Source organism: Plectropomus leopardus, chromosome 4 (assembly GCF_008729295.1).
Source record: "Plectropomus leopardus isolate mb chromosome 4, YSFRI_Pleo_2.0, whole genome shotgun sequence".
NCBI classification, from domain to species: Eukaryota; Metazoa; Chordata; class Actinopteri; order Perciformes; family Serranidae; genus Plectropomus; species Plectropomus leopardus.
Window position 1 is genome coordinate 32,823,387 of NC_056466.1, and position 19,135 is coordinate 32,842,521.

A 19,135-nucleotide genomic window follows, 5' to 3' on the forward strand; every position below is an offset into this window, starting at 1 on the left:
TGGAAAAATGTGATTGGGAAATTCCATGACTTTTCCGGGTTTTCCATGACCATGGGAACCCTGCTGTTAGCAGCTGATGGCTTGCATTGAGTTACATTATGATGTGTTCAGCTCTATTCAGTAAAAATGAGAAGTGGGCAAATTTGAATCATAATGGTCTCATGATGTGCAAAACAACTATTTTGCTATAAACTTGAATAAATACAGTTATGTGAAGGAAAGATTTGTTGAGGTTTTCATGCATAAAATAGATAACAGAGGTGGAATTATGGCATATGTACTATGTAAAAGTTCTTTTGAAGAAGTTATATTATATTAAAAATGTTTTGTATATTAATATGATATATGATGGATTTGTACTCAAGGGTAGTGTAAAGAGGGTCTAATTTACCTTACATAAAACAGTTCTATTATTTTTTATAATGAAGATAACAAAAACAAGAAATGACAACAAAAACAGAAAAAACAACTGCAAAAAACATTAGCAATAAGCCAAATTGTTGTATGAAAGATCAGTATCGTTCCAAAACTTCACAATCAGTGCATTCCTTGTTTTATTAGAAATTCAACATCCAACAGTATAGGTATACAAGTGAAGCTTCAACAATTGGCTAATTAATAAAGTAGCAGTTTGGCAAAAAATTATTGGCCAATATTCTGCTAAACCAGTTATTCTTCAAGCAAACACATTTCACGATCCCAACTTCTACAGATTTAATTATGTGAAGGCGTTTGATTTATGTTTAATAGTTTAGCTGGTACAACTAGGTGGTCAAAACAATCATTGTGAAGGGGTCACTCTGGGTTATGAAAATTTGGGATATGCATTTCTCTCTATGTTCAGTTTGCTCGCTCTCTCTCTCTCTCTCCTCTCTCTCTCTCTCTCTCACACACACACACACACACACACACACACACACACACACACACACACACACACACACACACAGTAAACCTCAAGCACTAAACTTTGTGGTTTAAAAATGTAGTATTAAAACTGTGCGCCATTCTTTTGAATGTTATTGCAGCCCCCAACAGAGCCTGCAGGTATTGACAGAAGTAACTCACCTCTGCTCAGATCTCTGAACCCCTCAGTGCTTAAGAGGGTTGCTTAAGCTGTGTAGCTGCTACGTATGCTGCGTAACTTCTGGTTCAAGCGCCTAGACAAGGGACATCCAAAGGTTGTTTTTAGTTGTCTGTGAAGAGGTTAGAAATTAGGTGCCAAATACAGCAAATGATAACACAGAGGGAAATAATGCAGCTCAGAATAACTTCAAAGAAAACCTTGCAAAAGTGTGGATCTCATTTCCCGTCTCAATGATGCAAAAAGCTTATTATTCAAAAGACACAGCGTTTGTTCATCATGATGCTCAACAGACAACTTGAATTTCCTTTCATATTAACATCAAAATGGCTTTAAAGATTATCACTTTGGGCTTTTATTACCTTTAATTGGCAGAACAGTGTGAGCGTGAAAGGGAGAGAGAGAGAGGGGGAGACATGCAGCAAAGGGCCGAGGCCGGATTCGAACCCGCGGCTGCTGCAGCGAGGACAAAGCCTCTGTACATGAGGCACTGCTCTTTCCGCTGAGCCACCAGGCGCCCCATCAAAGTGGCTTAAGAGGCTGACTAGGGGACACGTTCTGTATAAATACGAGTTCAAGTAAAGAGCTAATAGGATGCAAGATCATGTCTCAAATTTTCATTTACCTACTGTCCATTTTACTTACACGGACAAGAAGAGGGAAAAAAACATCTGCATGCGTGTTTTTCAGTCATGAGATGGGAACCACATTGACACAATCTTCCACCATCTCAAACAGGGCGTGATGTGGGCCAGTGCGTCGGGCCACCTCACTGGCTGTCTCCCCACTGCTGCTGCGGAGCCCCGGCTTCAGGTGTCGCTGAGAGAGGAGGAGCTCTATCGTGTGAGGACAGTCTGTTCTGAAGGGGGTGGTGTTAGAGGCGGCCAGGTGCAGTGGCGTGAGCCCACCGTTGGTCTGGGCGTTCAGTTCAGCTCCTAGTCGGAGCAGTAAACTCGCCACCGCGATGCGGCTCCAGCGGCAGGCGCTGTGAAGGGGCGTCCAGCCGTCGATGGTGCGAGGGTTGACCTTAGACCCGGCGGCGATCAGAGCAGAAACCACATTGACGTGGCCGTTGTATGCTGCGCGGTGCAGAGGAGTGTATCCGTCCTCATCGCAGCAGTTCACCAGCGATGGATCAGCTGTTATCAACCTCTGGACTGTTAAAACCTGAGAGACAATGCAGAAATGCAGACAGTCAGAAAACAATAGTCTCACATGATATGTTTTATTTGATTTTATTATCATAATACAATCCCAATACCAAATACGTTGGGACGCTGTAGAACCTAAATAAAAACAGGATGCAATAATCAGAAAATTCTTTTTGATTGGTATTCAATTGCATACTGTAAAAACACAATACTTTTAATGTTCAAACTAGGGCGGTCAAAATAACGTGTTATTTTCGATTAATAAATGACAGAAAGAAAATTATGTGTTAAAATCCATCAGAGTACTTTCAAGCCTGAAATATCACCTTGATTCAAAGCATTTAGAAGTGAACCCGCAGGTTAGAGCTAGCACAGCCTCTGATAGTAGAGCTAGCAGCCAGCCTCAAGCCACATTCAACCAGGCGTTCAGACGCAAACTGAGCCAGATTCACAGTGGAAGCTGACACAGTGCATGACGGGAACTTCGCCGAACTGCAGCGTGTCCTCGAGCTTATGGGGTTCACACTGGTAGCATCATGGCTGTGGCGCTTCTGCAGGGCTGCATGCTGCTATGAGTTCTGTAATTCCACATTTATAAGCACAGATTGCACTCACTACACATATTTTAAAATAAAATGCCTTGTGTCAACAACTGATGGGATTCTGTCAACAGAGACCTTGCCAGAGGGCTTTTATTATGAAACAGAAGTAGGAAGGTTGGAGTAAAATGGATGTATTTGTATTTTCTCATCTTTGTGAGAGATAAAGACACTGATAAACTGAATTAAAACTGTAATAAAAGGTAGGATAAAGTCAATAAAATTATCAAAATACCATTTTCACCATCCAAGTCTACCCGTGACCGACTAACTCGCTTGCAAAATTGATTACAATGGTATGCAGAGCAGTTTGGGTGGTAGAGGACACAGAGTTATCAGAGGCTTTACAGAAGGCATCCTCTGACACAGTTTACAAGCGAGAAGCACAATTGTATCCAAAAACCAGCAGCTTGATGGCACAGAAAAGAGGACAAAAGAAGATGCAGTGGCGGGGGCCAAATATATTGACAGACTTGGGATTACTGGACTTTACTTAGGTGTTACTGCACACGTCATTGACAATGAGTGAAAACTTCAGTCATTTGCATTAACTATACTAAAAATTATTCAGTTATTCATTGGTTCACTCATCTGCCAAAATTCAACAAATGAATTGAACTGAATTTACTTTCATGGCAAGCGATTCATTTTGATGACATCATCACAGAGCATGTAATTATTTAATTTAATCACTAAAGGTGTTTTTGTGAAATATTATAATGTCACAGTGAAGCTGACCTTTGACCTTTCAGATATGAAATGTCATCACCTTATCTCCTTTTTTTTTAGACATTTGTGGGAAGATTATTCATAAAGAGCCAATGAATTCTTGTGTTACTTACAAAATCAAATTAGTTTTTGAGCCTGACATCAACATGCAATAAACTATATTGAAAGACAATTACTACCCAACCAGCACATAGCAATGTTATACCTCTCAAATACTATTTAGCATATTCACAATCATTTATGGCTTCATTTTAGCGAGAAAGGAAGACTAGTTCCTTTTCTGGCTTTAACTCTGCTCTGGTACATGTGACGACATCAACCTGTACTAAAAACTCTTTCAAAGGTGATACTGATGGTCGGGATGCTGAAGAATTTCTTTGACTCACTCTTTCGAATTTGCACTTCTGTTAGCCTCCACAACTCCAGGAATTCGGACTCACTTTCTGAATCAGGACACATCAGGCATCTTTCCAGCTTGCATCAGGGCTTTGCTTTTTGAAGAAACTACCCACAGATTTTTGCTGCTTCTTCACAGCCAGTGGTGGTTCTGCAGCAGCTCCTCCTTCTGCACCTGCTCCATCTGTTCAACTGACTCTCTTGCCTGACAAGGACTCAATACCCACTACTATTACCTTTTCTATATATATATATATATATATATATATATATATATATATATATATATATATATATATATATGTATATATATATATATATTATATATATATATATATATATACACACACCACTGAGACTCTCACTTGTTGTCTGTTGATGATAAACAGGGTGAAGATTTCACTCTGTATCACCGGTGAACAAGGAAATACAGCGAGTGCAGCTAGACGGAGCAGCGAATGACAACAACCCAGCCCACATGTAAGAGTACAGTCTGTGATGGAAATGCTTAACAGATCTAGGGTCTAGGTACCTGTTTATAGGTGGTATTTTTGGTTCCAAAGGTACTTTACCAAAAGCTTTTGATGGAAATGCAGCTTTAGTGCCTATGGCATAATTTGCACATCTGTGAAGAAAACATAAATGGTGAAAGGTACGTAGGGGTTTTAGAGCAACATATGCTGCCATCCAGACGTCTTCTTCAGAGATGTCGCTTCTTATACAAGCAAGACAATGCCAGGCACTCATTTTGCACATTACAGCAGCGTGGCTTTGTAATAAAAAAGTGCAGGTACTAGGCTGGCCTGCCTACAGTCCAGAACCTTCTACCACTGAACATGTGCGGCACATTATTAAACATAAAATACAACAACTGACACCCCAGATGGTTGAGCATCTTAAGTCATTTATCAAATGAGAATGGGAAATTATTTTAATTTAAAACAAATCTTCAACAAACGATACTGAGCCCAAAGAATACGGAAGGACAGCACCCACCCCAGCCTGCTAAAATTTTGAGCAGCTTCATTCCCCAGGATGTGAGACTCCTAAACTCCTCCTTTAACTCCAAAAGATATAGTAGGATCAAGGAGATTTTTTTTTTAATGACCATAAATCTATCATGTACAATTAGTGTCCTCAGTTCCCAAATGCTTACTGAGTGTTGTTCAAAGAAAAGGTGAGGTAACGTGTAAACATTCCCTTCTTAACTTTTTTGAAACATGTTGAAGGCATCAAATTCAGAATGAGTGTACATTTACAAGAAATCAGTTTGGATGTTACATGTTTTGTCTTTGTACTGTATTCATATAAATACTGGTTGAAAAGGATATGCATATCATTGCAGTTTGTTTTTATTTACATTTCACAAATATGCACATTTTTTTTAAATCGGGTTTGTAATTTCATTGGAATAATTAAGTATTACTTTAATTATTTGAATCCTCTTACAGCCTTTCATGTTAGTAACTTCTACCTCTTGAAAAAAAATCCAACTAAATTATATTCTATTCAGGTCACATGTATACTTAGCACTTTTAGAGCATTATGTCTTTTTTCATTTGTATAAGGACTGCAGTGAAAACACAGCTAATGCCTGACAATCCTTGCAAAGATGGATGTCTAAATCGTTATTGAAAGGACTAAAAACAAGGTCTCAAAAAGTTACTTGGATTGTGAGTTGCATGTTTGGGAAAGAAACGATGTTGTGACATTTACTGATCTTCAGCATTGTCCAGGCTCACAAGGACATGACATTAATGTTCTTTCCCAAAAATGTTGAATGTAACCTATGGGCTTGTTGACCTCTATTATTGCTGTACAGCAAGTTCTTGATAAGTAGGATTTACTGTTTTTTGTATCGTGTGCTCCATGGCTGACCAGCTCAGTGCTGGTTTGAGCCCGGTGGTCATAGTTTTCACTCCATTTGTATTCAAGTCAGTTTTATTTATATAGCCCATTATCACAAAACATGGTTTGCCTCAGAGGGCTTTACAGTGTACGACATCCCTCTGCCCTTAGACCCTCACATCACCCGAGGAAAAATTCCCCAAAAAGAACCCCTGTAACGGGAAAAAAATGGAAGAAACCTCAGGAAGAGCGGTAGAGGATAGTGAGGGATCCCTCTTCCAGGACAGACAGACGAGCAATAGATGTCGTAAATAGCAAGTGAAATACAAATTCAGCATTCATTATGGCACATGCCACCTATGCCTCATTTCAACATCATGGGAAACAATACAGACTAATGAAGACATATTTCAGAACAAAGGCTCTATATTGCTAGATCAAAATTGAAAAGGTACTCATCTTTTCCTGCCAACCCTTGAAGAGGCACTTCGGTAATTTAGTACTGCACTTCCATTAAGTTCAGGGACTTGCAATACACAGATCTAAAAATGATAACAATTGATGCTGCAGAGCACTTGAGTATGAGCTTAACTCCTTTATCTCTGGATACAAAATTTCCCGTAATGCAGCTCAATAGCATCTATCATTCGATCCTCACTGACTGGGATTTGGCCATGTCTTGGGCCATGTCTTTAAATTTCCAGTTCGAAATGCAAGGTTGCGGTCATTCATTTGCAGCCCTTTGAGCCAAAGCTAAAGATATTTTCAGACATGACAAAGATCCCTCCAGAACCATGCAGCACATTGCACAACTGTTTTCACAGGCTGAGTGGTACCAGCCATGACTAGTAAACTCATAATCATGTGGACTCAGTTGAGTACTAATTTAAAAGCTGTGAAAAGATGAAAAATGTTTTTTAAAGTTTAAAAAGAACATCTCCACATGTTACTGTTTGGCTGCGAGCTGACAGAGATTCAGAGTCAGACCTGCCACCTCACATGTTGCCTGTACTCCATTTAATCGCGTTTAATTAGGCTACATTTGAGCTACATTGATGGGACAGTTTCACCTTATGAAAAGTCCTCAGTGGACAGATACAATCAGTACATTTACATGATGTTAGAAAGTCAAACTGTTGTGTTAGTTTGACTAAAAATCTAATTTGTAAAAGTCGGACTAACACACCCAAATAATGCGGTTATGAATCGAGTCAATATTTTATGTATACACCTCAACTGGACCTGAACTACCCTAATCGCCACACTGGGCTTTGACCGGGAAGTCAAACAGTATAAATGCACAGAGGAAAGCCAGGAAAAACAAAAGAAAACGAATAATGGAAGAAAACAAAACAATATGTAGAAAAAGTAAAGCTTTGAGTATGTACGAAATGTACAGAGCCGAAAAGTTATCTATGTTTTCACCATTGGACATGCTACCTTTTCGCCACTTGCTAACTTGTTTGGTGTGTGACAAAATAGGCCAACTAAAGGACGTTCCAATAGCAACTAACTGAAAGGGGCATATCGCCACCTACCATGGCAGAGTCAGACATACTTCCATCTAGGGTTGCACCTAACGATTATTTTTTTATTGATTAATCTATCGATTTTTTTTTTATTGATCTAACTATTATTTTTTTATTATTCAATAAATATAATACAGAATTTACTAAAAATAACATTTTAAAACTTGTCATACACTGCAGGGCATTATTTCCCAACAAAATATAGCCCAGTCTTAACTGGTAATCTGTGTTTTACAGTCTGGTATAAAGTCTCTCCAAAATAAAAGTAAAATAAGTAAAGTAAGTAAGTAAAAGGAATGTAATACAATCTACATTTAGCAATCCAACAGCAAAATAAATAAAACTATGTAAAAATCAAGTCACTTAACAAAACAGTTACTCTATGTTACAGTAACAAACCTCAAATCTAGCAGTCCAACAAAACATCTTACAGTAAAATAATGCAATTTGAATAACACTATAACTCTTCTAACAAATAATTAGAACTAGTACATTCTAGGCAGCGGCCTGCGGATATGAGTGCTGTATTTTAATATTCATAAGCGCATATTCCACTCATTTATGAAGTTATACAAGCTCCTGCACAACTGACTTCCCCGTCCTGTAAATATTTCAAAATAAAATGCATTGCATCAGCAACTGATGGCATTCTGTCCACAGAGAAACAGTCAGATAGCTTTTGTTTTGAAAGGGAAGCAAGGAAGTGGAGTTAAAACAAACATCTTTGTATTTCCTCATCTCTGTGACAGAGAGAGACTTTAAACTGCAGTATAAAGTGGTATAGAGTCAACAAACGCGAGCATAACGTGTAAAAAAACAGCGAGCCACCGTTTCTCTAGATGTGCTGAAGCTGACATGCAGCTCAGACATGCCTGACAAGTGCTGCTCAGCCGTGCAGTGTGCATGCTCTAACTTGATACACGAGCGCCGAAACAAAAAACAACATGCCCGGCACTGCTCGAGCTCTCATTATGCGCTGTGTGAAACGGTGCGACTGGTTGATGCACATTATGTGAATTGACATATTCACGTAATCGATTACATCAATAAATTGATTCTCCCCCTTGTGCTAGTATACCGGGAAAATGACGGTCGTCCACCTGGTCTAATCGAGCTATAACTGTAGCTCCACTTAAGTGTGCATGTAAAAGGCAAGGCAAACTTATTGATATAGCCCATTTCATACCCAAAGGCAACCCAAATTGCTTCACAAATTGGTCAAGTCAAAGATCATTTGTAGGCTAATCACAAGTAATGCCCCAAAGGACTGTAGAAAGTAATTTCAACTCAATTTTAATAAGCTCTATAAAGTCCAGCAAATCACATTTAGCCTCAAAGGGGTTTACATCATACAACATCCCTCTGTCCGTGGTCCCTCACAGTGGGGGAAAAAATGTCAGAATATGGTGAAAAACTACAATCACAGCACCGCCTTGAGAAAGAGGAAAAACATATTGTACCAAATAAGTAATTTGAAGAGTGTTTTAAATCAGTCTAAATGCAAAGTCACTGTAACAGAAATTATCACAAAAGACAGACTGATACAAGACAGCAGAACTAAGCAGACATCACACACAAGACTGCTCAAACACTCGTCACATCCTTAATGCTTCTGGCAAAGAATTTTTTAAATTTTTTTTTTTTATCCCAGTGCAATTAATTTGTTAAATTCATGTTTTGTGTTTTGAAAATGGTTAGAGGGCATCAGCGTTATTGTGTGCATAATGAAATGTGATTAAATTAGGCTAGGGCAGAATTTTGTGTTCATTGTGAAGCACTGTTTGATTATCCACAGGGTACATAGTGTTCTTTGTGGCCTTAATGCCTTTGAAAGGTTTCAGGGTTTGTTTCATGAGTTCACTCTTCGGCATTGGTTCCCTCTGTGCCATGTATTGCCTTGCGGGGTGCAAAGTCACGCGTGTTTCCCATTCTTCAACCTAATTACTGCAATTACTTACAACTAAATGTTGACTGTGCTGTGAGGGACAGCAGTATACTATGTACAGAATATTGTTTTACTTCCGGAGAGTTCTGCTAAAACAAAAGGTTTAATCTTTAGACGGATGTCATGGCACTACATGATCCTCTTTGGAAGCATTTCTTTTGATGGCTTAGGCAGCTAAAAGACTCTAGATGTAATACATGACGTCTACTGTGCATGACGACTCCACTCAAATTTCTCAATATGAATTAAAAAACAGGTTTTTAAACAAGAGATCAATAAACTTTTTGAATTATTTATACACATACATATACGCTCATCGGCCACTTTATTAGGTACACCTTGCTAGTACTGGGTTGGACCCTGTTTTGCCTTCAGAACTGCCTTAATCCTTCGTGGCATAGATTCAACAAGGTACTGGAAACAGTCCTCAGAGAGTTTGGTCCATATTGACATGATAGCATCACTAGTTGCTGCAGATTTGTCGGCTGCACACCACATCCCAAAGGTGCTCTATTGGATTGAGATCTGGTGACTGTGGAGGCCATTTGAGTACAGTGAACTCATTTGTCATGTTCAAGAAACCAGTCTGAGATGATTCGAGCTTTATGACATGGCGCGTTATCCTGCTGGAAGTAGCCATCAGAAGATGGGTACACTGTGGTCATAAAGGGGTGGACATGGTCAGCAACAATACTCAGGTAGGCTGTGGCGTTGCAACGACTCAATTGGTACTAAGGGGTCCAAAGTGTGTCAAGAAAATATATCCCCACACCATTAGACCACCCCACCAGCCTGAACCGTTGATACAAGGCAGGATGGATCCATGCTTTCATGTTGTTGGCGCCAAATTCTGACCCTACCATCCGAATGTCGCAGCAGAAATCGAGACTCATCAGACCGGCAACGTTTTTCCAATCTTCTGTTGTCCAATTTTGGTGAGCCTGTGCGAATTGTAGCCTCAGTTTCCTGTTCTTAGCTGTCAGGAGTGGCACCTGGTGTGGTCTTTTGCTGCTGTAGCCCATCTACTCAAGGTTTGACGTGTTGTGTGTTCAGAGATGCTCTTCTGCATACCTCGGTTGTAACGAGTGGTTATTTGAGTTACTGTTGCCTTTCTATCAGCTCGAACCAGTCTGGCCATTCTCCTCTGACCTCTGGCATCAACAAGGCATTTTCGTCCACAGAACTGCCGCTCACTGGATATTTTCTCTTTTTCGGACCATTCTCTGTAAAGTCTAGAGATGGTTGTGCATGAAAATCCCAGTAGATCAGCAGTTTCTGAAATACTCAGACCAGCCCATCTGGCACCAACAACCATGCCACATTCAAAGTCACTTAAATCACCTTTCTTCCCCATTCTGATGCTCGGTTTGAACTGCAGCAGATCGTCCTGACCATGTCTACATGCCTAAATGCATTGAGTTGCTGCCATGTGATTGGCTGATTAGAAATTTGCGTTCACGAGCAGTTGGACAGGTGTGCCTAATAAAGTGGCCGGTGAGTGTATATATATATATATATAGTTATTAATTAGTTCCTTTTATTGGTGGAAAAAAAAGTCTTGGTAAAATGTGTCTTAGTGCTTTTTGTTTTATCTAATTTTAAAAATTTCGAATTTTGACTCTAACACAAGAACATGCCCTAAAAAAAAGACTCTGAACACCAGCTAATTCTTTTTCTTTTTTTTTTTAACCTGGCTCCTACAGTCATTTTTCACTCAAATATTCATACTGGTGTCTGCTTCCAGCAGTTTCATATATTCTGTCTTTGGGTTTTGGAGTGTTGGCCTTAAAAAAAGGAGAAGGCATTTGAACATGTCACACAGGGGTTGGAGAAGTAGGGAGTTCTATCACCCAGCGCCAGGGCTGGGCAATTATACCTCAAATCAATATCATGATTAATTTACCTTGTTTACAATTAATGAACGATGATTTAGTTTTTTGCCCTCATAGTTCACTGACAGTTTCATTTGACCATGGTGTGTTGCAGTGTAATAAACATATGGAGCATTATTATTTATCAAACTATCCAGTATTATTTAAGAATTAAAAGCTCCATCTTAAAGAACCTCTCCCGACTGCAGGATTTTGATGTGAACTTCTGCTGTGCGCTTTTCTTGGGAAAAACAGTTTTGAATAGGCTACTTCTTCTACAGCTGCCAACAGCCTGCCAACATTCCAAGTTAGAGAAAGGTTGAAAATTAGGCAATGTGCCTGTGGCCCCAGGTCCCCACAACATTACATCTGCCCCTGATAATAATGAAAGCTCTGCGCAAGCACCTGGATGAGACATGGAGCGATGCATCCTGGTGTTTCTAAATAATTCCAGCCAAAGTCTGACTTAACCTGAAACTAAAACAAAGCAGTCTGTAGAACTCTAAAGAAGTTACGTCCCAGCGCTGAATATTTGGCTGTTTGTTGATTCAGACACTGAGGAGAAGCTCTGCTCTGTTTCTGTCTCACTGCGCTGCTGTCAGACGATCAGCAGTTTGAACCGTCATAATGAAACACTGTGGAAGCACATACGACTTGGTTGTATATTCAGCTCTTTTCTAGAGTCAAAGTCATTCACTGCATTACATGATTGTTCAGCACTTCTGCTGTTGCAATGTTTTGCCATGAGATTTTTCTTGGTGTCCTGAGAACCTGAGGCAGAGCAGAAAAAGGACTCGCGCCAGATGCATGGGAGTTGGCAACCCCGCTGGGGAAAAGATTAACACATTTTTTAAATGACCGAAATAACCAACACAGGCAAGATTATGTCAGTTAGAGGTTCTGAATGTTGGTTTTGATTGATTTTCAATTAACTGCCCAGCCCTACCCAGCGCTATATTTAATATATGCTAGTTATTTAATAACATAAGCACAAAAGAGAAACCAAATGGGTGCTTCTGACTTGTGACTCATTGCTTATCGCTTTCTCTTTGTGGAGAGCAAGACTAAATAAATACTCCACTGTGTAAAGTCCACTTAATGGAGCAGCACTGCGTACTTTATTCCTTATCAGCATTCATAGCAGCCTGTCTCTTAGAAACATATATTAGGCCTCAAATTGCTCTTTATTAAACATAATAAACAGATATCAAAATGCAGGCATACATACAACATCCAATTTAGTGACAGTATAAAATAACATCATGCAGTCTTTGCACTGTTTTTGCTCGTAACACAGTGAGGTGTGAGAGCTGCAGTGGGGGAGTTACTGTAAATCCCTGATCGTGGAGATAACTCTTTTGAGCAGGGCTGGGCAAGATATCAATATTATATTAATATTGTGACATGAGACTAGATGTTGTCTTATATTTTCAATACTGTAATGTTGTGTTATCCTGTCCCAGTTTTAAAGGCTGCATTACAGTTCACTGCTGTAATTTTCTAAACTCACCAGACTGTTCTGATTTACTATTTGCCGTTCCCCAATTGGTCTATATGGACATTACTGATGCTTATCTCGGGCTGCCCCCTGAAAGTCAGGGATTTGAATCATCAGTCAGAAACCCCTCACACGACCAAAATTACTTCAAGTCGAGCATTCCTTATTTTGTTTTTGTTTTTTCTAGTCGAAGTTGTTTTTTCAAAGTCTGGGGACATTTTGGTCCCCAGACTTTGACAGTATTTGGCAGACTGAGTGCTCTTGACTGTCACGCTGCTCTTAATTAGAGGCTGCAGCAACACAGAGGAAGAGATACTGAGACTGTAAGGCTCAGAAATAACATTATCATCTCTCTTCTGCTTAGCAGTGAATTTACAGCTCATAGCTAGTTAATACGCTGCAGTCTCTGGCTTTTGTTTGATATCTATTAAAAAACATTGTTGCACATATGTGATCTGTTACTGCCTTTAGCTTGTGTACTATATGTCACATACAGAATGCGAATGCCACTGTCACACTGAATGTCCCGCTAAGCCTTCAGAACGTTACACCCGTCACTCCCATGATCCTGCTCTACCAGCTTTCCCTTTTACATAGACCTCAATTTTGCACTGTTGCTACCTCTGTTGCCTGCTAAATGGCAAGACAACCCTGTACCCCCATTCCGCAACTGTACCTTATATATAGAAAGGCAAGGCTGCATAACGGCATATTTGTAGAGTGAAAGGGGCTTCAAAAAATTAAGCTATATACAGAATAATACATATACAGTTCAATACAAATATGTGTATTGTTACATCCCTACTTGATTGTAAAACAGCAGTAGAGTGAAAACTGGTGTTATATTAAAATTGTCTTGCAGAAGATGCTACTGTTTTGAGTACATACAATCCTTCCAGAGCTAAAACTAATGTTATTCTCATGACGTTAAATGGCAACACGTTAACACGTTAAATGACAATGACAAGCCAGATAATTTTCTTACAGGATAAATCGAACTCTATCCACAAATCTGTACTGTGATACCACTAAGTTTGGTAGAGACAAAGTGGATGGATCACACTAAAGCTTTTCTTCCATTTTTTCCTATACTGGAATGCTCAAATAATGGCAGGTTCTGAAGCACCAGCAGATAGACAAACGGGATCAGAGGATTGAAAACCATCATCCAGAGAATAATTGCTCTTAATGAAGCACTTCAGTTTCACTTTGTGTTTGAACCGTGGCACGGCAAATCACAAATAATGTCAGTTACACACACTTTACATGCTCAGCTGCAGGCTGAAATATTTATGTGATTTTTGACACTCAAATATCTACTGAAAAAATGTCTCAATTTCTGACCTGTTGATTTCACTTAGCTCTTTGACAAATTAAAAATGTCATGACACCAAAAGGTGAAAGGCCAAGTTGTAGTTAATGATTTACCCTGCTTTCGTGATTGCTACTTATATTCCTGTGAGCCTGACCTCCCGAGCTGCCAGATAAATATTCTCTCTCAATTAAAAACAGCGTCCTTCACACTGCTCAGTGGTAAGTTTTATCACAATGCGATGAATTCATAGACCTCACTAGGTTTTCATGTTTTCTGTGTGTGTGCGTGCGTGTGCATGTTTACCAGTCAAGAAGGATTGCATGTTGTCGGTAACTACCCCGATGGGACATAACAAAGTCAGGAAGTCATTGCTTAAACATGACTTCTGCATCAGATTTGTTATAGTAACGGACACATGCAAATTCAGCTTTAACGTATGCCCAGCCACTGGCACATGTCACAGTTAACGGGTGAATGTTTTAAAAAGAAAAATAGGAGACAAGAGAAAAGACAGAACCAGTAAAGGCCTGTGTCCATAAAGTGTTGTTTTCTGGGTGCCAGCGTCTTTATCTATTGTTCCCAGTGAGGAGAAAGTATATGTGGCCACATGTGGCCAGAGAATAAAGCGTTTTTTTTTCAGGGTGTTACGCTTTATTTGTGCTGCTGTTTCAATCACTTTTATTTGAAAATCTCTGATCAATCTCTGACGACAAATACAAAAGCCCATTTGTGGGAGCAGATCGGCCAGACACTGAGAGACTTCTTTTCCACCAAATGGAAGTGGTTCTGTTCCAGTTCCCAAACCTAATTTTGAACCGTTCAGAGCATTTTGACCAAAAATTACTTGGTTCAGAATGACACATTATGATGTGCAGTTCACCCTAGAAGGGGCAAACAAAGAAGTGAAAAAAGTGCAATTAGTGGTATCACTGGTCAGCTGCTAAATCCTTTTTGTTTTTTCAAATTATAAGAACAAGCGGCAGCACCTGGATCAGAACATTTAAGATACCAAAAATCTTGACATATCACAAACTGTGGGATTTTATCTGTCTACTGGGACTGAGCAGACCTGACGCAGCACAATTTGGACAAGATGAGGACTTTTTGGTAGCAAGTTGTCTCACTTTTTACAAGCTGGATGAACTGTTGGCCTTGTTTCTATTTCCACAAAGTGGTCAGTAAATGTTATGCTGATTTTTTTGGGAAATACCAATTATTAGCATGCTCATATTTCTATGCCATACTCGCTTTAAATATATACTTTACATTGTAGAGGAAAGAATGAGCAATTAAGGGAGAAACAATAACAATAAGGTCAAAGAAACCTAAAAGAAGGAACTCCTTCAAAATAATGAGCTACAAGGGTTGATCCTGTAGAACCCAATCTCCCAATCAATCTCACCCTGTGGTGCCAGAATAAAACATCACTCACGCGATTGTTTTCCGCTGCCCACAGAATGAGCCACTTTGGCTCATCTTTGAGACTTTCTTCTTTTTCTTGATACCACTCTTCACTGTGGTCCCCCTCCTCCTCTTCGCCCTCTTCCTCCTCGTCTTTGCTTCCAGTCCAAAGGCTGCTGGCCCCTCGGGGGATCAGGTGTCCATGTGAATTCAGAAGCTCAAGCTGGTTGAAATCTTCAGGAAACTCCATCACTTACTGTTTTTGTCAGAGAATCTAAGCCATAGAACGAAACAGAGAAATCAGAAAGATATATTAGTGGCGCCGGCATAGCTCAATATTTCATAACAAAGGTTCATTTTGTGATAAAAGCACCAAATTCAGCAGATGTGTTGATAGATATATTGGGAAAAAATCTAGATATTGGGCCATCACAAACTCGGACTCTGGTTGCCGTGGCAGCCCTTTTTCCATTTTTTTTTTAAATTTCCATTGGATCCATATGCCATAATGGATATAATCTAGTAACCCTGAGAACAAAATAAAATACTGTTATAAAGTAATTAGTCATTAAACTACATTACAATTTTATTATATTGTGCTGTGAATCAGTAAAAACTGCTCTCCTATTATTTTAGCACATGGAAGATACTACAGTACATGAGGCACGGAGTACTTCATATGTAACTGCCCACTAACTTATGTGTTAGTATCTAAGCACTTTGTTTTGCATGTTTGCAGACACCCCTATTCAATTTCAAGCATTTTGTTTTTTAATATTAAAAGCCAGAATCACCTGTGGGTATATAGGCTGTGGGCTTGCACTGCATTCTTCAGGAGACAGTTAGTACCTAATACCATTAACACCACTGAAGACCAGCCAACATACTGGGTATGTTTACATGCACACCAATATTATCCTATTATTCAGAGTATGACAAAATTCTGAGTTTGATGTGAGTCATAAAAAAAACAGCATATTCCTTTTAAATATTCTGAATAAGCCCTTTTTCCCCCTGAATCTAGCTTTTTCAGTTTAAGACAATAAGGGCAAAAAAACTAAATATTTTGTGCATGTAGACATACTTATTGATTGCTCTCCGTTAGTTTTTCAGGTGGGTTAATGTCACCTAAGTACTTTTACATGTTATTAGTGCTATTGTTTCTCTAGTAATGTTGTTGTTTTCAAATTTTGTGCTTTATTAGATTGCTTGAGTATATATTATATTCTAACCTAACTGAGAAGAAATGAAAATCAGAGATGGAGGAGATGATATGAGAGAACCATACGATTTAAAAGAATATTTATGTTTAATACTTTTGATGCTCTTGGATTGAATTTAGTATCTATTGTGACCATCAAAGGTATTTTAAACTTTCACACTGTCCCTGAAAAGCTAAACTACCTCTGGATGTCCTCAGTTGTCATTTGTTACCTTGAATCTGAATAGAGTCGGTCTAGTGCTCTTTTGAAATACACTGTCCTTATAAAATTCTTATTTCATTTGAGTTGTTTTACCTTACATGTTTCAAACGAAGCCTAATCAATGAAAGTGAGCAGCAGCTCGTTTTTCTCTGTGTCCAAAAGCAGATCATTACAGCCACGACTGCCAATGTCAGTTGGTATTACCAAGTGTATGCTTGCATTTAACTTGGGACCAATAAAAAATTTAAAAACATTCAATATTTGAGCAACCTTTTCTACATGAAAAAAAAACTTTTTTTTTGCTCTGCCTGCACATCTGTTTTTACTGTATGATTCTTTTCTTGCATGCTAACTTGTTAAAAAAAAAATGTGCCGCTTAAACAATTACACGATTAATAACCAGAAAATGAATTTGCTACTATTCTGATAACTGATTTATTTTTCTAAGCAGAAATACCAAATATTCTCTTTCTGCAGATTCTTAAATGTTAAGGCGCAACTTGTACTTTTTATAACTACATTTATGCTTTATCTTCTCAGAAAATAGCCATTTGAAAAGTTTATGGAAGATTTTATGTGTTTTACAAGACATTAGGGTAGAAATTCTAAGAAGTAGCCATTCTGACCAATGCTCCTAAATAGGCTTTTTTTTCCAATATCAAACGTCAGACATGGCACATAACAGAATGTAAGAGGGTTCTCATCTCAACGTGCTGTACTAGGTATTGGTGGTTTTGAGTGGTCATGACATAGTGATTTGGTATTTTTTTTCAATAGACTGGCGTGTTGTACCATTTTTTTCATCATGGTGAAAATCCATTCTGCCAGGACATGAATCAGTGGTTTTCCTAACAGAAAAAAGGACAGAGCTAGCTTTTGGTGCCTGGAAGTGGTTTATGCAGTTGAACAGACGGGACATCACTGCGGCATCGGTAACAAAAACACAGTTGTTACAAAGAAAAGGACAGTGTTGCCGATATGATGGGAGTTCAGGATGAGATTTCGAAGCCAGGACCATGTGAGGCTTATAAAGCATACGGTTCATTTGCACCCACCATATTCTTAGCTGCTCCAGGGGTCTTGACCACCTATCAGTTCGATAACTGTATGGCTGTGGCCCGTCATATGTATAAGCATACACATTCCCACCTCTTCTTTGTCAAAACTAGCACTGTTATCCATATTTTCCATTGTTTCATTTGGCCACTCTCCCTAACTTCACTTCCATTTTGCTTTTTCTTGATGCAGAAATAGAAAATCCTCAACAAAAAACAAAAACGAAAAAAAGGCTTTGAAGGTAAACACTGTACTGTATATTTCTGTGTTTTACTTTTAAAGTTTAGCTTCTATATAATTTTCGCACACACTAATTCACTGGGATGTCTAACCTGCAAGTTGCTCTTTACGGGTGTTACTTTTATCTTTGGGTTTTGGACTTTTGGTTGGATAAAACAAGTTACAATGTCCCATTAATTACTGAAAAATTGTGAAAGGCATTTTACGCTACTTTGTGAAGTATTATAGACCAAACAATGAATTAGGGAAATCATTAGTAACATGCATTAAAATCATACAATAATTACACTACTACTACTACTACAACAACTACTACTACTACTACTACTACTACTAATAATAATAATATTACACAAGAAAAGAAAACGAAAATAGCTGCAGCCCTAGAATCTTGCTTTGACTTTTATTTTCTGTTTTCTATTGTTAAATCTAAGTCTATTAAACAATTGTTTATTGGAATCACGGACATGCCAATTATTATATTTTGTCCGAGATTAGTCCAAATATAAAGATAAACTCCCAATGTAATGCAATACAGTATAGGAGCACTACAAACTAAAATCTCCAAAACAACTAGTTCAATCAACACCTCTTCAAACACTGCCAACAAAAACCGTCCATAATAACCTTTAGGCAGAGATTAACGTTAAATGCGGGGCTGCATTAGTTTTATCTAAACTAGCTGTGAACCCAATAAATTGGCACGTGTGTCTATAGTGCTGTATCCATTGGCGAAAAGATAAACGTTCAATATTTAATGAACGTAAACGCCGTAGATAATTTAGCTGCTACGCAGCAAGTTACAAGACAAGTTAAGCTAGCGTTTTCTTTACATTGACGCTAACTGTTAGCCTACGTACGACGTTTGTGTGTTAGACATTTACGTACCTGTCGAAGCTAACATGTATCACATCAAAACAGCGACACTTCTCACACACTCTGGGGCTTAAAATGCTCAAAGCAGTAACATTAAAAATTACTTGACGCTCACCTTTGAGCCTGGCGAGTTCAAAACAAACCACCGCCGTAATTCTACTTCTTCGTCGTTT

At 38.8% G+C, this 19,135-nt stretch overlaps 1 protein-coding gene across 5 annotated transcripts in view; it reads right to left on the reverse strand.

Annotated features, from left to right (window-relative positions):
• ankrd49 (ankyrin repeat domain 49) overlaps nt 1–19,135 on the reverse strand; it is a 42,551-nt gene extending 23,416 nt beyond the window's left edge. For 2 of the 5 annotated variants that reach the window (XR_006105795.1, XR_006105796.1), the window contains exons 1-3: nt 18,975–19,116; nt 15,398–15,640; nt 1,069–2,251 (exon numbers count right to left, since the gene is read on the reverse strand). Coding sequence is in view for 3 of the 5 variants with exons in the window: in XM_042485298.1 (XP_042341232.1) it covers nt 1,775–2,251; nt 15,398–15,616 (696 nt within the window). In the remaining 2 variants the exon portion in view is untranslated. Of the gene's footprint in view, nt 1–541; nt 2,252–15,397; nt 15,641–18,974 lie in introns of those variants that run through there. The other 3 variants (XM_042485298.1, XM_042485297.1, XM_042485296.1) reach the window with 3 other exon arrangements.